The sequence below is a fragment of the Oncorhynchus mykiss genome, chromosome 23, assembly GCF_013265735.2.
Source record: "Oncorhynchus mykiss isolate Arlee chromosome 23, USDA_OmykA_1.1, whole genome shotgun sequence".
NCBI lineage: Eukaryota > Metazoa > Chordata > Actinopteri > Salmoniformes > Salmonidae > Oncorhynchus > Oncorhynchus mykiss.
The window spans coordinates 46,688,638-46,711,009 of NC_048587.1; the positions used below are offsets into that span (position 1 = coordinate 46,688,638).

Consider the following 22,372-nt stretch of genomic DNA (forward strand, 5'->3'; position numbering starts at 1 on the left):
TTTGATACTTCAAGTTGTTGCTAACTAAGGAATTACGGATGCGCATTTCTAGCTGAGAAGAGGGTTTTCCGGTCAAAGTTTCCTTTGTGAGTCGAAGTGGTGCACCACTAAAGCCAAAGCCGTGTAACCTCGTTAACAACATTAATAACTAAAATGATAAGTAGCTAACGAGAACACGCATTCATTTAAATAATACATTCACGACACAGAGAAATATACCTTGCAATTTGGTTGAAAGCCACAGGCTCCACCGCGTGACTAGACTGACAGGTAGCTGCTAGCATCAGATGCTAAGCTAACTATTTATTGTAGCTAACTGTCTGGAGCGGGGGAGGTGGACTTGTCTAGCTATCTTTACTGTCGATATATTCACATAAAACCATTTTCTGTTTGAAGCTGTGGAAGTATTGGATTTCGTTATTCAATAGTTCTGCTTTGGACCATTCAGGTGAGCTCCCACTGCGTAACTAACTAGCTAGTATGCTAGATAGCTAACGTTAGCTATTGTATTGTTGTCAAAGGGTATTGTGTAACATTAGCTACGTTATTTGCTAGCTAGCGGCCACATGAGCCGATGACAACTGTCGTGACATCCGTGGTTAGCGCAATAGCTAACTGTGGATTTGGTTGTCTAATCATAGACATTGCCCTCGATACCGACGTTTTAACTAAGTTATCAGGCCATCATGTTGCACCATACATCTACATACACACATACATAAATAGCTAGATAGCTGACCAGGACCGTGTAATAATAGTTTGTATTAATGTCATGAATGATGATATGCATCAAGATGGGGATGGAACAAATTATTGATGAAGAGTAGGCCTAACTGTAGCAATGTGCTTGGACTAAAGACACTCTTTCCCTTCCTCTCCTTCAGCACTCATCCCAACTGTGTGCTGAAATGGAAAAACCCTCTCATTTGATTTCGAGTATTTAAAGGAACAGGTAAGCTCACATTTCCTGTTAAACATCCAGTCCCATCACTAATTTCCTGTTGCCAGAACAGAGCTTAGCTAGATCTCTATTTACCTTCCATTGATAAATGTAACTTATAGATATAGCTAGCTATAATACATCATCACTGTGCATTTCTCCTGAGACAAACTGGTGACAGATGAAGGTTGCTAACAGTCAGTGTTCCTATTCATTAGTAGCTGTTTTGCACTTCTAAGATGCAAAACCCACATTCCAGCCAGGTGGGAGGCATGCCTGCTGTGTTACTTTGTGAACGTGATGAGCACAGATCTGCACAGAGTAGTGTAGGCGTGCAGTTGGAGGAATGCCAGAGAACTGTCCCTTCCCAATGCCATTATGTTAGCACAATGCACTACATGTTTCAACAATAACCCTCATACAGGAGAGGTGCTGGCAATGCCAAAACAACCATCAGAGATCCAGATCATATATATTTTTGTGATGATGTATAATACGAAAACCTGATATTGATGTTTGGGTGTCAAGGATTGTGATCAACAACATGGTTACATTGCGTTCACCTCCAAAACTTGACTATGTTCTGATAGTACATTGTTATTATGACATTACGCCACCTATTGAATTGATTGTCATGTGTTCTATTGTGACTCCATACCATATCTTGCATTGTAACATTATTCAAGTTCTACTGCTGCACTATGACCTCATCCACACTCAAGAATGTTGAGTTCTTGACTTACATTGTGATGCATTGCATTGTGACATTTATTGTGTTTTGCTGCATTATGATATCATCCACCAAATGTTTAGTTCTTAGTTTACATTGTGGAGTATTTCTTTGTGACACACCATCTTAGCCTATTTGAGTTCTACTCAGTGGTGTAAATTACTTAAGTAAAAATACTTTAAAGTTCTACTTAAGTATATTTTTGGGTATCTGCACTTAATTTTACTATTTATATTTTTGGACTACTTTTACTTCACTACATTCCTATAGAAAATATTGTACTTTTTTTCTCCATACATTTTCCCTGACACCCGAAAGTACATTTTGAATGCTTAGCAGGACAGGAAAATTGTGAAATTCACGCACTTATCAAGAAAATACATGGTCATCCCTACTGCCTATGGTCTGGCGGACTCAAGAAACACACATGCATCCGTAAATTTAAAAAATAAGAAAATGGTGCTGTCTGCTTTGCTTAATATAAGGGATTTTTTAAATGTATTTATACTTTTACTTCTGCTTTTCATACTTAAGTATTTTTAAAGCCAAATAATTTTAGACTTTTACTAAAGTAGTATTTTACTGGGTGACTAACTTACCTTAATAGAAAGTAATTCAAGTATCTATACTTTTACTCAAGTATGATAATTGGGTACTTTTTCCTCCACTGGTTCTACTTCTGCATAGGGCTAGGAATTGCCAGGGACCTCACAAAGCAATATTTCAATGACACTTAGGTGCTGCTGTGATATGTATTGCAATTCTCACTTTTCTATATGCATTGAGATTCAATACAGTGATTCTATTGCAGTTCTATGGTCCAAACATATTGCTCACCATATGTCTACTGCAGAGAGACGAGAGAGCCATGAGAAAACACATTTTGATCAGTCATGGAAATAAAAGTGCTGAAAAAAATGTGGCTCCCTAATTAAAAAATTGATGCAGAACAGAACAAGCTATGAAGGAAAAATACTGGAGTTTCAGTGCAGGTACAGCCAACTAGCGCAAAGATGATATTGTCAAAACTATACGATATATCGGCAAAAAATAATATAGTTAAATATAATTCCAGTTCGCTGCAGCTAGTGACTGGAACGAGCTGCAAAAAACACTCAAACTGGACAGTTTTATCTCTTCATTCAATGACTCAATCATGGACACTCTTACTGACAGTTGTGGCTGCTTTGTGTGATGATTGTTGTCTCTACCTTCTTGCCTTCGTGCAGTTGTCTGTACCCAATAATGTTTGTACTATGTTGTACTGCTGCCATGTTGTTCTCATGTGGCGTTGATACCATGCTGTGTTGTCGTGTGGCCGCCATGCAATGTTGTTGTTTTAGGTCTCTTTATGTAGTGGTGTCTCTCTTGTCGTGATGGGTTTTGTGCTATATTTATTTTTTGAATCCCAGCCCCCGTCCCTGCAGGAGACCTTTTGCCTTTTTTTACTACTGCATTGTGACATCACCCCATGCTTCGAAAAAGTGGCCTACAATATGAGTCTTTCAATGGACTGTCGTTCTCTCCCACATGTCACTAAAGGGTTAAATGTAATTCTCTCTAAGTTGACCTGTTTCACTGACTTTTTGAAGCTGTTTCTGCTAGTCAAAGATCTCGTTCATGATAGCCTCAATTAGATCAGTGAGGGAACCACGGGGTGAGGCAGTCGCTGATGAGATGAGGTCATTGGTGGGGGTGGGGGGGGGTCTACAGTTATGCAATAGGAGATTGGATGATTCGATCAGACCCGCAATAGCATTTGCTGTAATAAACCATAATAAAGGTCCATTACGTTTTGTTGTGGTAAATTGGGTGGAAATGCCTCATGATGTAAGGTCTGAAGGACGAAACAGAGTGTTTCACCGTGGAAACCCTGTTGAGATTGACCAGAAAAGGTTTTTCGGTTGGGGTGTGTCGTCTGACTGGAGACTACTTCCTCAGGCTGCTGGAACACTCAGAAGACAGAAATCCTCTCTGGCCATGCAAGTGTTGTGGTTTTTCCCGAGCCAGTGCCAGGAAACTGCTCCTTATGGTCACATCAACAATCATCTCAAATCAAATTTTATTGGTCACATTCAAATTTTTAGCAAATGCTATTGCGGGTGTAGTGATATGCGTACTTCTACATCTGCATTGCTTGCTGTTAGGGGGTTTTAGGCAGGGTTTCTGTATAGCACTTTTTGACATCGGCTGATGTAAAAAGAGCTTTATGAATACATTTGATTCCCAGTTCAAACAGTGCAGCAGTATCTAACAATTCACACATCTAAAAGTAAAATAATGGAATTAAGAAATATATACAGTGGGGCAAAAAAGTAATTAGTCATCCACCAATTGTGCAAGTTCTACACTTAAAAAGATGAGGCCTGTAATTGTCATCATAGGTACACTTCAACTATGACAGACAAAATGAGAAAAAAAATCCAGAAAATCATATTGTAGCATTTTGAATGAATTTATTTGCAAATTATGGTGGAAAATAAGTATTTGGTCACCTACAAACAAGCAAGATTTCTGGCTCTCACAGACCTGTAACTTGTTCTTTAAGAGGCTCCTCTGTCCTCCACTCATTACCTGTATTAATGGAACATGTTTGAACTTATCAGTATAAAAGACACCTGTCCACAACCTCACAGTCACACTCCAAACTCCACTATGGCCAAGACCAAAGAGCTGTCAAAGGACACCAGAAACAAAATTGTAGACCTGCACCAGGCTGGGAAGCCTGAATCTGCAATAGGTAAGCAGCTTGTTTTGAAGAAATCAACTGTGGGAGCAATTATTAGGAAATGGAAGACATACAAGATCACTGATAATCTCCCTCGATCTGGGGCTCCACGCAAGATCGCACCCCGTGGGGTCAAAATGATCACAAGAACGGTGAGCAAATGGGCTCCCAGAACTACACGGGGGGACCTAGTGAATGACCTGCAGAGAGCTGGGACCAAAGTAACAAAGCCTACCATCAGTAACACACCACGCCGCCAGGGACTCAAATCCTGCAGTGCCAGACGTGTCCCCCTGCTTAAGCCAGTACATGTCCAAGCCCGTCTGAAGTTTGCTAGAGAGCATTTGGATGATCCAGAAGAAGATTGGAAGAATGTCATATGGTCAGATGAAACTAAAATATAACTTTTTGGTAAAAACTCAACTCATCGTGTTTGGAGGACAAAGAATGCTGAGTTGCATCCAAAGAACACCATACCTACTGTGAAGCATGGGGGTGGAAACATCATGCTTTGGTGCTGTTTTTCTGCAAAGGGACCAGGACGACTGATCCGTGTAAAGGAAAGAATGAATGAATGGGGCCATGTATCGTGAGATTTTGAGTGAAAACCTCCTTCCATCAGCAAGGGCATTGAAGATGAAATGTGGCTGGGTCTTTCAGCATGACAATGATCCCAAACACACCGCCCGGGCAATGAGGGAGTGGCTCGTAAGAAGCATTTCAAGGTCCTGGAGTGGCCTAGCCAGTCTCCAGATCTCAACCCCATAGAAAATCTTGGGAGTGAGTTGAAAGTCCGTGCTGCCCAGCAACAGCCCCAAAACATCACTGCTCTAGAGGAGATCTGCATGGAGGAATGGGCCAAAATACCAGCAACAGTGTGTGAAAACCTTGTGAAGACTTACAGAAAACGTTTGACCTCTATCATTGCCAACAAAGGGTATATAACAAAGTATTGAGAAACTTTTGTTATTGAATAAATACTTATTTTCCACCATAATTTGCAAATAAATTCATTAAAAATCCTATAATGTGATTTTCTGGATTTTTTTTCTCATTTTGTCTGTCATAGTTGAAGTGTACCTATGATGAAAATTACAGGCCTCATCTTTTCAAGTGGGAGAACTTGCACAATTGGTGGCTGACTAAATACTTTTTTGCCCCACTGTAAATATTAGGACGAGCAATGTCAGAGTGCCATTGACTAAAATACAGTATAAAGTCGTGGCCAGAAGTTTTGAGAATGACACAAATATACATTTTCACAAAGTCTGCTGCCTCAGTTTGTATGATGGCAATTTGCATCTACTCCAGGATGTTATGAAGAGTGATCAGATGAATTGCAATTAATTGCAAAGTCCCTCTTTGCCATGCAAATGAACTGAATCCCCAAAAAACATTTCCACTGCATTTCAGCCCTGCCACAAAAGGACCAGCTGACATCATGTCAGTGATTCTCTCAACACAGATGTGAGTGTTGACGAGGACAAGGCTGGAGATCACTCTGTCTTGCTGATTGAGTTCGAATAACAGACTAGAAGTTTCAAAAGGTGGGTGGTGCTTGGAATCATTGTTCTTCCTCTGTCAGCCATGGTTACCTTCAAGGAAACACGTGCCGTCATCATTGCTTTGCACAAAAAGGGCTTCTCAGGCAAGGATATTACTGCCAGTAAGATTGCACCTAAATCAACCATTTATTGGATCATCAAGAAGTTCAAGGAGAGCGGTTCAATTGTTGTGAAGAAGGCTTCAGGGTGCCCAAGAAAGTCCAGCAAGCACCAGGACGTCTCCTAAAGTTGGTTCAGCTGCGGGATCGGGGCACCACCAGGACAGAGCTTGCTCAGGAATGGCAGCAGGCAGGTGTGAGTGCATCTGCACGCACAGTGAGGCGAAGACTTTTGGAGGATGGCCTGGTGTCAAGAAGGGCAGCAAAGAAGCCACTTCTCTCCAGGCTAAACATCAGGGACAGACTGATATTTTGCAAAAGGTACAGGGATTGGACTGCTGAGGACTGGGGTAAAGTAATTTTCTCTGATGAATCCCCTTTCGGATTGTTAGGGGCATCCAGAAAAAGCTTGCCCGGAGAAGACAAGGTGAGTGCTACCATCAGTCCTGTGTCATGCCAACAGTAAAGCATCCTGAGACCATTCATGTGTGCGGTTGCTTCTCAGCCAAGGGAGTGGGCTCACTCACAATTTTGCCTAAGAACACAGCCATGAATAAAGAATGGTACCAACACATCCTCCGAGAGCAACTTCTCCCAACCATCCAGGAACAGTTTGGTGATGAACAATGCCTTTTTCAGCATGATGGAGCACCTTGCCATAAGACAAAAGTGATAACTAAGTGGCTCGGGGAACAAAACAATGATATTTTGGGTCCATGGCCAGAACTCCCCAGACCTTAATCCCATTGACAACTCGTGGTCAATCCTCAAGAGGTGGGTGGACAAACAAAAACCCACAAATTCTGACAAACTCCAAGCATTGATTATGCAAGAATGGGCTGTCATCAGTCAGGATGTGGCCCAGAAGTTAATTGACAGCATGCCAGGGCGGATTGCAGAGGTCTTGAAAAAGAAGGGTCAACGCAAATATTGACTTTTTGCATCAACTTCATGTAATTGTCAATAATAGCCTTTGACACACATGAAATGCTTGTAATTATACTTCAGTATTCCATAGTAACAGCTGACAAAAATATCTAAAGACACTGAGGCAGCAAACTTTGTGGAAATTAATATTTTGTCATTTTCAAAACTTTTGGCCACGACTTGTGGTTTATGACTTATGGTTGATATCGGAAGTTTACATACAGCTTATCCAAATACATTTAAACTCAGTTTTTCACAATTCCTGACATTTAAACCTAGTAAAAATGCCCTGTCTTAGGTCAGTTAGGATCACCACTTTTATATTGAGAATGTGAAATGTCAGAATAATAGTAGAGAGAATGATTTATTTCAGCTTTTATTTCTTTCATCACATTGCCAGTGGGTCAGAAGTTTACATACACTCAATTAGTATTTGGTAGCATTGCCTTTAAATTGTTACATTTGGGTCAAATGTTTTGGGTAGTCTTCCACAAGCTTCTCACAATAAGTTGAATTTTGGCCAATTCCTCCTGACAAGAGCTGGTGTAACTGAGTCAGGTTTGTAGGCCTCCTTGCTCGCACACATTTTTTTTCAGTTCTGCCAATAAATGTTCTGTAGGATTGAGAACAGGGCTTTGTGATGGCCACTCCAATACCTTGACCTTGTTGTCCTTAAGCCATTTTGCCACAACTTTGGAAGTATGCTTGGGGTTATTGTCCATTTGGAAGACCCATTTGCGACTAAGCTTTAACTTCCTGACTGATGTCTTGAGATGTTGCTTAAAAATATCCACATAATTTTCCTGCCTCATGATGCCATCTATTTTGTGAAGTGCACCAGTCCCTCCTGCAGCAGAGCACCCCCATAACATGATGCTGCCACCCCCGTGCTTCACGGTTGGGATGGTGTTCTTCGGCTTGCCAGCCTTCCCCTTTTTCCTCCAAACATAACAATGGTCATTATGGCCAAACAGTTCTATTTTTGTTTCATCAGACCAGAGGACATTTCTCCAAAAAGTACAATCTTTGTCCCCATGTTTAGTTACAAACAGTAGTCTGGCTTTTTTTTATGGCGGTTTTGGAGCAGTGGCTTCTTCCTTGCTGCGCGGCCTTTCAGGTTATGTTGATATAGGACTTGTTTTACTGTGGATATAGATACTTTTGTACCTGTTTCCAAAAGGTCCTTTTGTTGTTGTTCTGGGATTGATTTGCACTTTTCACACCAAAGTACATTCATCTCTAGGAGACTAGAGATGCGTCTCCTTCCTGAGAGGTATGACGGCTGCGTCGCCCCATGGTGTTTATACTTGCGTACTATTGTTTGTACAGATGAACGTGGTACCATTTAGGCGTTTGGAAATTACTCCCAAGGATGAACCAGTCTACAATTTATTTTCTGAGGTCTTGGCTGATTTCTTTTGATGTTCCCATGATGTCAAGCAAAGAGGCACTGAGTTTGAAGGTAGGCCTTGAAATACATCCACAGGTACACCTCCAATTGACTGAAATGATGTCAATTAGCCTATCAGAAGCTTCTAAAGCCATAACAACATTTTCTGGAATTGTCTAAGCTGTTTAAAGGCACAGTCAACTTAGTGTATGTAAACTTCTGACCCACTGGAATTGTGATACAGTGAATAATCTGTCTGTAAACAATTTTTGGAAAAATTACTTGTCATGCATAAAGTAGATGTCCTAACCGATTTGCCAAATCTATAGATTGTTAACTCAAGATTTGTGGAGTGGTTGAACAACACGTTTTATTGGCTCCAACCTAAGTGTATGTAAACTTCTGATTTCAACTGTACATATGAAATGAGTAAAACAGTATGTAAAGCGTTCTGGACTAATAATATAAGAAATAACACACAAAAATTAAATACTGCAAGGTTGCTAAGGAGCTAGAAGTAGAGCTGCAATGTCTGTCGGCGCGATCTTTTCAGCTTGTGCTGTATGCTGCCACACCCAGACAGACATGGGGAGAGGGGCATTGAGGGAGACTGAGACGGATAGTAGGTTGAGCCTTGGTTGAGCAAGACAACCCCCCTCAAAAAAACATCTCAGCAATAACCTGAGGTTAACACAGAGATGGAGAGAGTGAAAATGAGTAAGTGTGTGTGAGTGAGAGGGAGGGAGGGAGAGAGATCCTCAGACAACACAACCTCATTGACAGGCTAGGCCTGCTTTGTTCTAGTGGCATTTCTTGCTGCAGTCCATGGGTAGAAAACACACTCATGAAAACAAACAGAATCGACCCTGCAGTGTTATCATTTTGTCTTTATGTAAACCATTCAGAGGTCAGTGTTTCTGCTCAGATTTTTTTCAGCAGAGGTAAGGGGGGTCTGATGTTGTAACATGTCTTTCTGATCTTGAAAGCGCTTTTCCACAGGAAAATTAAAAAACAAATGTTTAGTTTAGTGCGCCGCTGCTTTAGTCATTCCATGTCAATTCAGCAACCCATGACTAACTGCGTTGCTTTAATGGAGGACTGGCTTGAATTGTGAGGATGACCATTCAATTTATTTTGTCATGAGCAAAAGCTATTGTTTATTTTTGTATTTTTTTTTTTTTAACCCAAGTTGAGAAGATAATTTTTTGATCCATGCGGGGCTCCCGAGTTGCGCAGGGGTCTAAGGCACTGCAGCTCAGCGCAAGAGGCGTCACTACAGACCCTGGTTCGATTCCAGCCTGTATCACAACCAGACGTGTTTGGGAGTTCTATAGGGCAACGTACAATTGGCCCACTGTCGTTAGGGTTTGGCCCGGGGTAGGCCGTCACATCACATAGAATGAAGAAGCAATATGCCATGCCGCAGCTCCATCCTGCTGATACTGGTTGTTCGGGTGGGATTGAGGGTGGCATTTGATAATTTTACTGGATTCCTCATGTCTTATTGTTAGGAAGAATTATAGTCCAAATCAGATGTTCTTTACTATATTTATTTCATTTTATATGAACCCTATAAATTAAAATGGCCAATTTTGGCACAATAAATTTGCTTAATTTCTCAGATTAAATAATTGAACAAAACGTTTAAGGAATCCTAATCTTATCTGTTTGTAACTACAACTTTTTTTTGGCAAAAGCTGAGATAGGGGTTGTAAATCCTCTCTTGTGCTTTTTGAGGTCCAACGACCCTAAATGTATAAATGTATTCCCAAACTACGCCCAATGCCGTCGGGGATACGCCAAATAAAAATGTGATTCACCTTGACATTTTCTAACAGTCCATTTACATTTTCGTTCGGGGCTATACATTTGGGTAATGTTTTTTCTTGCCTGAGTAGCCTCGTTTCACTGCCAAAATAAAACCATCTAGTATTGCGTGAAATAACAACACAATGTCAAATACATGTAGCCTAGTCAAATAATTAACATCCGTTCACATTAACCGTTACTCTCTCGCGGGAATTCCACTAACGGTCCGTATGTAGCCAAACGTAGCTGCTGCTCATTCCATTTGCTCGAACATCACTCAATGTTTTAAAACAGTAAGGCCCGCGTCCATAGAGACACATACCAGCTCTACTGGTAGTACTGTTTCTACCAGCAGTACTACACCTGCACCTGTCGACGACACAAGTTGTTCTGCTTCCACGAGCACATCCAATGCTAGCATCAGTATTTCTAAATTTGTTGTTAGCCCAGCTAGTATGGACACTGACAGTTGTGAATCTGATGCAGCCAAAGAGCTCCTGCCCCTTACCCGGGAAAGCACAGAACAACAGACAGGGACGTTGGACCATCGAAGAGGCGCAAATATTTTTTTTAATTTTATTTTACCTTTAGTTAACTAGGCAAGTCAGTTAAGAACAAATTCTTATTTTCAATGACGGCCTAGGAACAGTGGGTTAACTGCCTGTTCAGGGGCAGAACGACAGATTTGTACCGTGTCAGCTCGGGGGTTTGAACTTGCAACCTTCCGGTTACTAGTCCAACGCTCTAACCACTAGGAGGCTACCCTGAACTACATTTATTTGTGGTTCACTTACATTGGGAGTAGTGCCTTTCCTCAACCACAGTGTGTTTATGTGTGAAAGTACTATCTCACAACTCAATGAAACCTTCACTCTTGCGCAGACATTTAGAAACAAAACATGCCAATTTGAAAAATAAGCCACAGGATATTTTTGAGCGAGAATTAAGACTACTTTTGAGTAGTAAGACATGTATATAAGCAACGGATATCATTTAATAAGGGGCTAGAAGCGTCTTACATGGTGAGCTTCCGAGTGGCTAGGACAGGCAAGCCCCATACTTATGTGCAGGACTTAATTCTTCCTGCTGCAGATATGGCTGGGACAATGCTGGGGGAAAATGTCCAAAAAACTATACAGACAATTTCTTCATCAAACACACTGTTTCACAACGCATCAGTGACATGGCAGGAGATGTTTTGAAACAATTACTGCTTCGCATACATGCCAGTGAATTCTATGCGTAACAGCTGGATGACTCAACAGACGTGGCAGACCTGGCACATGTCTGTTACGTTTATGGGTGGTCAATTAAGGAAGACATCCTCTTCTGCAAACCACTGGAAACCAGGACAACAGGAGAGGATATTGGACAGTACTGGACAGCTTTGCGACATCAAATGGACTTTAGTGGTTAAGATGGTTTGGTATCTGTACTGATGGCGCAAAAGCCATGATAGCAGGCGAGCAGTTGCTCCCGACACCACTTGTGTACACTGCAGCATCCACCGAGAGGCTGCAGCTGTCAGGGAATGCCTGACAGCTTGAAAGACGTTTTGGACACTACAGTGAAAATAGTTAACTTTGTTAAAGCAAGACTCCTGAACTCTCGTGTATTTTCTGTACTATATAATATGGGCAGCGACCATGTAACGCTTTTACAACATACAGAAGTGCGCTGGTTATCAAGGGGCAAAGTATTGACACGTTTTTTTTCTTATTGAGAGAAGAGCTTAAAGTTTTCTTTACTGAGCATTTTCACTTGTCTGACCGCTTACTTGATGACAAGTTTCTCACACGACTGGCCTATCTGGGTGATGTTTTTTCTCACCTGAATGATATGAATCTAGGATTACTGTGACTCTCCGCAACTATATTCAACGTGCGGAACAAAATTGAGGCTATGATTAAGAAGTTAGAGCTCTTCTCTGTCTGCATTAACAAGGACAACACAGAGGTCTTTTCATCATTGTATGATTTTTTTTTGTGTGCAAATGAACTCAAGCTTACGGACAATGTAAAAAATAGCGAAGCACCTGAGTGAGTTGGGTGTGCAATTACGCAGGTACTTTCCTGAAACGGATGACACAAACAACTGGATTCATTATCCCTTTCATGCCCTGCCTCCAGTACACTTACCAATATCTGAACAAGAGAGCCTCATCGAAATTGCAATGAAAATGTTATTTAATCAGAAGCCACTGCCAGATTTCTGGATCCTGCGTTTGCAAATCTCGCTGTTAGGACACTGATGCCCTTTGCAACCACGTACCTATGTGAGAGTGGATTCTTAGCCCTCACTTGCATGAAAACTAAATACAGGCACAGAATGTGTGTGGATAATGATTTAAGACTGAGACTCTCTCCAATACAGCCCAACATTGCAGAGTTATGTGCTTCCTTTCAAGCACACCCTTCTCATTAACCTGTGGTGAGGTATTCACAATTTTCGATGAACAAAAAAGGTTTTATATGTAAGATGGTTAAATAAAGAACAAATTCTTTTAAACATTTTTTTTTTTTACCCCTTTTTCTCCCCAATTTCGTGGTATCCAATTGTTGTAGTAGCTACTATCTTGTCTCATTGCTACAACTCCCGTACGGGCTCGGGAGAGACGAAGGCTGAATGTCATGCGTTCTCCGATACACAACCCAACCAGCCGTACTGCTTCTTAACACAGCGCACATCCAACCCGGAAGCCAGCCGCGGGGGCTACACCGTGCCCCTGGCAACCTTGGCTAGCGCGCACTACGCCCGGCCCGCCACAGGAGTCGCTGGTGCGCGATGAGACGATCCCTACCGACCAATCCCTCCCAAACCCGGACGACGCTAGGCCAATTGTGCGTCGCCCCACGGACCTCCCGGTCGCGGCCGGTTACGACAGAGTCTGGGCGCGAACCCAGGGACTCAGCCCTTAACCACTGCGCCACCCGGGAGGCCCAGCCATGCATTCTTAAGTTGGGTGTTCTTTCTGTGTCTAAGAATTCCATAATTGCACAAGTGTTCTGGGTTCTACCTCTCAGCCCTGAGTAACAGATAGATGTAGCTTACTCTCCTATCGACCCTAACCTTCCGCCAAAGTCTTTACAGATCTGGTCATGATGGGGGAGGGTGGGCAAAATTGGTCTTGGACAGCCACAGATTTTAGTCCTACACCAGGTTAAATACACACCTCGTAAAACTAAGTGATCTAAATGTAAATCCAATATTAAGCTAAACGATATCATAACCGCCATCGATAAAAGACAGGACTGTGCAGCTGTCTTGATCGACCTGGCCAAGGCGTTCGACTCTGTCAATCACCGTATTCTTATCAGCAGACTCAACAGCCTTGGTTTCTCAAATGACTGCCTCACCTGGTTCACTAACTACTTCTCAGACAGAGTTCAGTGTGTCAAATCGGAGGGCCTGTTGTCCGGACCTCTGGCAGTGTATGGGGTGCCACAAGGTTCAATTCTCGGGCCGACTCTCTTCTCTCTATACATCAATGATGTTGCTCTTGCTGCGGGTGGTTCCCTGATCCACCTCTACGCAGACAACACCATTCTGTATACATATGGCCCTTCTTTGGACACTGTGTTAACAAACCTCCAGACGAGCTTCAACGCCATACAACACTCCTTCCGTGGCCTCCAACTGCTCTTAAACACTAGTAAAACTAAATGCATGCTCCTTAACCGATCGCTGCCCACACCCACCCGCCCGACAAGCATCACTAGTTTGGACGGTTCTGACTAATAAAATGTGGACATCTACAAATACCTAGGTGTCTGGCTAGACTGTAAACTCTCCTGCCAGACTCATATTAAGCATCTCCAATCCAAAATTAAATCTTGAATCGGCTTCCTATTTCTCAACAAAGCCTCCTTCACTCATGCTGCCAAACATACCCTCGTAAATCTGACTATCCTACCGATCCTTGACTTCGGCGATGTAATTTACAAGATGGCCTCCAACACTCTACTCAACAAATTGGATGTAGTCTACCACAGTGCCATCCGTTTTGTCACCAAAGCCCCATATACTACCACCCACTGGAGGCCGACCGATTATGATTTTTTTCAACGCCGATACCGATTTATTGGCGGACTAAAAAAAGCCGATACCGATTAAATGTATTTGTAATAATGATAATTACAAAAATACTGAATGAACACTTATTTTAACTTAATATAATACATAAATAAAATCAATTTAGCCTGAAATAAATAATGAAACATGTTCAATTTTGTTTAAATAATGCAAAAACAAAGTGTTAGAGAAGAAAGTAAAAGTGCAATATGTGCCATGTATGAAAGCTAACGTTTAAGTTCCTTGCTCAGAACATGAGAACATATGAAAGCTGGTGGTTCCTTTTAACATGAGTCTTCAATATTCCCAGGTAAGAAGTTTTAGGTTGTAGTTATTATAGGAATTATAGGACTATTTCTCTCTATGCCATTTGTATTTCATATACCTTTGGATGTTCTTATAGGCACTTTAGTATTGCCAGTGAAACAGTATAGCTTCCGTCACTCTCCTCGCTCTTCCTACCTGGGCTCGAACCAGGAACACAACAACAACAGCCACCCTCGAAGCAGCGTTACCCATCTCTCCACAAAAGCCGCGGCCCTTGCAGAGCAAGGGGAACCACCACTCCAAGTCTCAGAGCGAGTGACGTTTGAAACGCTATTAGCACGCACCCCGCTAACTAGCTAGCCATTTCACATCGGTTACACGAGCCTAATCTCGGGAGTTGATAGGCTTGAAGTCATAAACAGCTGCTGGCAAACGCACAAAAGTGCTGTTTGAATGAATGCTTACGAGCCTGCTGCTGTCTACCATCGCTCAGTCAGACTGCTCTATCAAATCATAGACTTAGTTATAACATGATAACACACAGAAATACGAGCCTTCGGTCATTAATATAGTCAAATCCGGAAACTATCATCTCGAAAACAGGACTTTTATTCTTTCAGTGAAATACAGAACCGTTCCGTATTTGATCTAACGGGTGGCATCCATAAGTCTAAATATTCCTGTTACATTGCACAACCTTCAATGTTATGTCATAATTACGTAAAATTCTGGCAAATTAGGCGGCCCAAACTGTTGCATATACACTGACTCTGCATGCAAAATCACCTGGTTAATATTGCCTGCTAACCTGGATTTCTTTTAGCTAAATATGCAGGTTTAAAAATATATACTTCTGTGTATTGATTTTAAGAAAGGGATTGATGTTTTATGGCTAGGTATACATTGGAGCAATGATACACACCGCATCGATTATATGCAACGCAGGACACGCTAGATAACTACACATGGTTGATAATATTACTAGTTTAACTAGTGATTATGATTGTTTTTATAAGGTAAGTTTAATGCTAGCTAGCAACTTACCTTGGCTTTCTGCATTCACGTAACAGGCAGTCTCCTTGTGTAGTGCAATGAGAGGCAGGTGGTTAGAGCGTTGGACTAGTTAACTGTTAGGTTGCCAGATTGGATCCCCCGAGCTGACAAGGTAAAAATCTGTCGTTCTGCCCCTGAACAAGGCAGTTAAACCACCGTTCCTAGGCCGTCATTGAAAATAAGAATTTGTTCTTAACTGACTTGCCTTGTTAAATAAAGATTAAATAATAGTGTCAAAAATAAAACATCGGTCAAATCGGTGTCCAAAAATACTGGTTTACGATTGTTATGAAAACTTGAAATCTTCCGATTAATCAGTCGACCTATACTACCCACCACTGTGACCTGTATGCTTTCGTCAGCTGGCCCTCGCTACATATTCGTCTCCAGACCCACTAGCTCCAGGTCATCTATAAGTCTTTGCTAGGTAAAGCTCCGCCTTATCTCAGCTCACGGGTCACCATAACACCCACACGTAGCACGTGCTCCAGCAGGTATATTTCACTGGTCATCCCCAAAGCCAACACCTCCTTTTTCTGCCTTTCCTTCCAGTTCTCTGCTGCCAATGACTGTAACGAATTGCAAAAATCGCTGAAGTTGGAGACTTTTATTTCCCTCACCAACTTTAAACATCAGCTATCTGAGCAGCTTACCAATCGCTGCAGCTGTAATTAGCCCATCCAATCTACCTACCTCATACCCATATTGTTTTTATTTACTTTTTTGCTCTTTTGCACACCAGTATTTCTACTTGCACATCTATCACTCCGGTGTTCATTTGCTAAGTTGTAATTACTTCGCTACTATTGCCTCTTTATTTCCTTACCTCTCGCCATTTGCACACACTGTATTTAGACTTTTTCTATTGTGTTATTGACTGTACGTTTGTTTATTCCACGTGTAACTCTGTCATTTGTGTTGTTGTTTTTGTCCTACTGCTTTCCTTTATCTTGGCCAGATCGCAGTTGTAAATGTGAACTTGTTCTCAACTGGCCTACCTGGTTAAATAAAGGTGAAAACAAAGCTGATAAGCTTAATCAAGTATTCTGGTGCTGGGGTGGAACAAAAGCCTGCATACCCTGCAGTTTCTTGGACCAGAGTTCCCCACCTCGTTGAAATGATATTTTCTGCGTAGGACCATTTACAAACCTAACCAACCTCCTTTTTAAATTTTGTTTTATTTCTCACAGGTCTCTCTGGCAACGCTGGAGCCACAGGATGGGAAGGAGCCAAATACCGGCATCATGGTTGTTGCTGTAGCACCTGGCGCCGCACCTAGCCCGCGGAGTGAAGCAGTGACTAATGAGCTTCAGGAGATGACTCTGAAGCCCGCCTCCAACGACATGCCTGTGCGGGACAGGAAGAATGGTGAGTTGGTGTCCCAGGGAAAACGTTCCCTATTCCCCTATACAATTATCTTCTTTCATCAACTATCAGACATACCGTATCAAGCATACCATCAAATAAATTCAGAATTTATTCCTTAATTTTCCTTAATTCACTGCCCTATGTGTTGAACTATGCAATGCACTGCCCTTCTGTTTAAATTTCCATTAATTACATTTCCATTCAGAGGTGGGGGAAAGAAAATGTCACTTTTCAATGTAAACACACACAACAGATTACATACAGTTAACTGCCAAAATAAAGGAAACGGCAACAAAAAGTGTCTTAATAGGGCGTTGGGCCGTCACGAGCCAGAACAGCTTCAATGCGCCTTGGAATATATTCTACAAGTGTCTGGTACTCTATTGGAGGGATGCGAAACCATTGTTCCATGAGAAATTACATAAATTGGTGTTTTGTGGTGGTGGAAATTGATGTCAGGCGCTGCTCCAGATTCTCAAATCAAATCAAATTTTATTTGTCACATACACATGGTTAGCAGATGTTAATGCGAGTGTAGGGAAATGCCTGTGCTTCTAGTTCCGACAATGCAGTAATAACCAACAAGTAATCTAGGTAACAATTCCAAAACTACTACCTTATAGACACTAGTGTAAGGGGATAAAGAATATGTACATAGATATATGAATGAGTGATGGTACAGAGCGGCATAGGCAAGATACAGTAGATGGTATTGAGTGCAGTATATACATATGAGATGAGTATGTAAACAAAGTGGCATAGTTAAAGTGGCTAGTGATACATGTATTACATAAAGATGCAGTAGATGATATAGAGTACAGTATAAACATATGAGATGAATAATTTACGGTATGTAAATATTATATTAAAGTGGCTAGTGATATATTTTACATCATTTCCCATCAATTCCCATTATTAAAGTGGCTGGAGTTGAGTCAGTGTGTTGGCAGCAGCCACTCAATGTTAGTGGTGGCTGTTTAACAGTCTGATGGCCTTGAGATAGAAGCTGTTTTTCAGTCTCTCGGTCCCAGCTTTGATGCACCTGTACTGACCTCGCCTTCTGGATGATAGCGGGGTGAACAGGCAGTGGCTCGGTGGTTGTTGTCCTTGATGATCTTTATGGACTTCCTGTGACATCGGGTGGTGTAGGTGTCCTGGAGGGCAGGTAGTTTGCCCCCGGTGATGCGTTGTGCAGACCTCACTACCCTCTGGAGAGCCTTACGGTTGTGGGCGGAGCAGTTGCCGTACCAGGCGGTGATACAGCCCGACAGGATGCTCTCGATTGTGCATCTGTAAAAGTTTGTGAGTGCTTTTGGTGACAAGCCGAATTTCTTCAGCCTCCTGAGGTTGAAGAGGCGCTGCTGCACCTTCTTCACGATGCTGTCTGTGTGGGTGGACCAATTCAGTTTGTCTGTGATGTGTACGCCGAGGAACTTAAAACTTACTACCCTCTCCACTACTGTTCCTCTGGTGTTTCCTGAAGTCCACAATCATCTCCTTAGTTTTGTTGACGTTGAGTGTGAGGTTATTTTCCTGACACCACACTCCGAGGGACCTCACCTCCTCCCTGTAGGCCGTCTCGTCGTTGTTGGTAATCAAGCCTACCACTGTTGTGTCGTCCGCAAACTTGATGATTGAGTTGGAGGCGTGCGTGGCCACGCAGTCGTGGTTGAGCAGGGAGTACAGGAGAGGGCTCAGAACGCACCCTTGTGGGGCCCCACTGTTGAGGATCAGCGGGGTGGAAATGTTGTTGCCTACCCTCACCACCTGGGGGTGGCCCGTCAGGAAGTCCAGTACCCAGTTGCACAGGGCGAGGTCGAGACCCAGGGTCTCGAGCTTGATGACGAGCTTGGAGGGCACTATGGTGTTAAATGCCGAGCTGTAGTCGATGAACAGCATTCTCACATAGGTATTCCTCTTGTCCAGATGGATTAGGGCAGTGTGCAGCGTGGTTGAGATTGCATCGTCTGTGGACCTATTTGGGCAGTAATCAAATTGGAGTGGGTCTAGGGTATCAGGTAGGGTGGAGGTGATATGGTCCTTGACTAGTCTCTCAAAGCACTTCATGATGACGGAAGTGAGTGCTACGGGGCGGTAGTCGTTTAGCTCAGTTACCTTTGCTTTCTTGGGAACAGGAGCAATGGTGGCCCTCTTGAAGCATGTGGGAACAACAGACTGGGATAGGGATTGATTGAATATGTCCATAAACACACCAGCCAGCTGGTCTGCTCATGCTCTGAGGGCGCGGCTGGGGATGCAGTCTGGTCCTGCAGCCTTGCAAGGGTTGACACGTTTAAATGTTTTCCTCATGTCGGCTGCAGTGAAGGAGAGTCTGCATGTTTTAGTTGCGGGCCGTGTCAGTGGCACTGTTTTGTCCTCAAAGCGGGCAAAAAAGTTATTTAGTCTGCCTGGGAGCAAGACATCCTGGTCCGTGACGGGGCTGGTTTTCTTTTTGTAATCCGTGATTGACTGTAGACCCTGCAACATACCTCTGGTGTCTGAGCCGTTGAATTGAGATTCTACTTTGTCTCTATACTGACGCTTAGCTTGTTTGATTGCCTTGCGGAGGGAATAGTTACACTGTTTGTATTCGGTCATGTTTCCGGTCACCTTGCCCTGATTAAAAGCAGTGGTTCGGGCTTTCAGTTTCATGCGAATGCTGCCATCAATCCACGGTTTCTGGTTTGGGAATGTTTTAATCGTTGCTATGGGAACAACATCTTCAACGCACGTTCTAATGAACTCGCTCACCGAATCAGCGTATTCGTCAATGTTGTTGTCTGACGCAATACAAAACATATCCCAGTCCACGTGATGGAAGCAGTCTTGGAGTGTGGAATCAGATTGGTCGGACCAGCGTTGAACAGACCTCAGCGCGGGAGCTTCTTGTTTTAGTTTCTGTCTGTAGGCAGGGATAAACAAAATTGAGTCGTGGTCAGCTTTTCCGAAAGGAGGGTGGGGCAGGGCCTTATATGCGTTGCGGAAGTTAGAATAGCAGTGATCCAAGGTTTTTCCAGCCCTGGTTGCGCAATCGATATGCTGATAAAATTTAGGGAGTCTTGTTTTCAGATTAGCCTTGTTAAAATGCCCAGCTACAATGAATGCAGCCTCCGGATAAATGGATTCCAGTTTGCAAAGAGTCAAATAAAGTTTGTTCAGAGCCATCGATGTGTCTGCTTGGGGGGGAATATATACGGCTGTGATTATAATCGAAGATAATTCCCTTGGTAGATAATGCGGTCGACATTTGATTGTGAGGAATTCTAAATCAGGTGAACAGAAGGACTTGAGTACCTGTATGTTGTTATGATCACACCACGTCACGTTAACCATGAAGCATACGCCCCCGCCCCTCTTCTTACCAGAAAGATGTTTGTTTCTGTCTGCGCGATGCATGGAGAAAACAGTTGACTGCACCGACTCCGATAGCTTCTCTCCAGTGAGCCATGTTTCCGTGAAGCAAAGAACGTTAGTCTCTGATGTCCCTCTGGAATGCTACCCTTGCTCGGATTTCATCAAGAATGCTAGGGAGTGGTGCACGATGTGCCCGTCTCCGGAGTCTGACCAGAAGGCCGCTTCGTTTCCCTCTTTTACGACGTCTTTGTTTTGGGTCGCAGGCTGGGATCCATTCCGTTGTCCTGGGTGAAAGGCAGAACACAGCATCCGCTTCGCGAATGTCATATTCTTGGTCGTACTGATGGTGAGTTGACGCTGCTGACATAATTATTTTCGACTGTATGTAATGAACCCTAAGATGACCTGGGGTACCAATGTAAGAAATAACACGTAAAAAAAGAAAAAACTGCATAGTTTCCTAGGAACGCGAAGCGAGGCGGCCATCACTGTGGGCGCCGGAAGTACAATAGTACAGTACTCTCATAAGTTTTCAATTGGGTTGAGATTTGGTGACTGACACACACTCCCTTTAAACCCCCTATGTACCTTTTGAGACTCCTCTTTCAAAGTCACTGAGTTCTCTTCTTCTAGCCATGGTAGCCATAATAATGGGCAACTGGGCATTTTCCTACATGACCCTAAGCATGATGGGACGTTAATTGCTTAATTAATTCCTGAACCACACCTGTATGGATGCACCTGCTTTCAGTATATGTCGTACCCCTCATTTACTTTTTTCCTTTGTTTTGGCAGTTACTTGTAAGTGTTGAGGTGGGAAAAAACTGTTCATGAAAAGCAGAAGTTCAGTATGAGGTGTTTCTCTAGATCTCTCCCAGCCATGTACCAGTGGACAGCTTACATCTCCACATGAGAGGGTTTAGAGAGATGGAGATTAGCTCATTGCTGATACTGAGACTGGTAGTGTTCATGATGATGGAGTTGCTGCATTTGATTCGTTATCTGCTACTGTTGTTATTGTGACTAGGTCCCTAGATTGTAAGGGGAGTAAAATGGTCTAAGTTACAATAAGTTTGCTTAACAAGATTTGCTTAAGAGCCAGATGGGAGTCTCAGTGAAGGCCAGGATGGATAGACCCTCCCTGCAAAGTGAATTACAATGCTAGAAGTTTGAGGTTTAGAGTTTACCCCCCCAGCTCTAGGGCACCACTCCCCGTTTTAAGCAATCCCTACCTGGGCTAATAACTCTTCCTACAGGGCATGCTGGCTGGCTGCTAGTTGCAGACATGTTGTAGCAGGACCTTCCCAGTCTCTTATTTGACAACATGGTGGAAGAGACAGAGGAATGTTAGCGAGGCTATCAGTCCATTACATCGATCTAGTCTATCATCTTATTGCTCTCTGAACGGCAGTTTTGACCCACCACATCAATGAAACCTTATTTACTTTATGGGCCCTGGTCAAAAGTAGTACACAACATTTGGGATGCAACCTCCAATCTAGTCTGACAATCTTGATGCCCTGTGCACGGCAGCTATGAGGTTGGTGCGCTCTCTCTTCCAAGTAGAGTTTTGCAATCTCTCATTCCACGTGTAAAACCAAGCTCATGCTGTTCTCAAGGTCATGAAATGTTGACCCTGAGGACCTGCATATTTGCTCTATATATTGAGCCCAAATTGAGCTTGTTTCTCAATTTAAGTACCTGGGTGTCTGGATTGAAGACAAGTTATACTTTGTAACGCATATAGAACATCTGACTAAGAAGCTAATATCCAAGATAGTTTTTGTTTATATAGAAATAAATCATGCCTCAGTATTGAAAATAGGTGAGAGATTAGTCAAACAACGCTTCTCCCTGTATTGAATTTTGGTGATATTGTTTACATGCATGTGGCAACCTCTGTTTTGAAACCCTTGGACACAGTCTACCATTCAGCAATGCGTTTTATCACAGGGGACAATTTTAGGACTCATTGGAGTCTGTATAAAAATGTGGGATGTACCTCTGTCTTTAAGAAGAGAGCTGCTTTCTCTATTTATGTATTTACAATCAATCTTACAGAAACTCCTTTC

At 42.7% G+C, this 22,372-nt stretch overlaps 1 protein-coding gene across 8 annotated transcripts in view; it reads left to right on the forward strand.

The window, feature by feature from the left end:
* The window catches only part of LOC110502853 (myocardin-related transcription factor A), a 61,298-nt gene that overhangs the window by 230 nt on the left and 38,696 nt on the right, over nucleotides 1-22,372 (forward strand). For 6 of the 8 annotated variants that reach the window (XM_036960581.1, XM_036960577.1, XM_036960575.1 and 3 more), the window contains exons 2-3: nucleotides 885-952; nucleotides 16,769-16,946. In XM_036960581.1, the coding sequence (XP_036816476.1) occupies nucleotides 16,823-16,946 (124 nt within the window). In that variant the 5' untranslated portion in view covers nucleotides 885-952; nucleotides 16,769-16,822. Of the gene's footprint in view, nucleotides 1-51; nucleotides 449-884; nucleotides 953-16,768; nucleotides 16,947-22,372 lie in introns of those variants that run through there. The other 2 variants (XM_036960578.1, XM_036960576.1) reach the window with 1 other exon arrangement.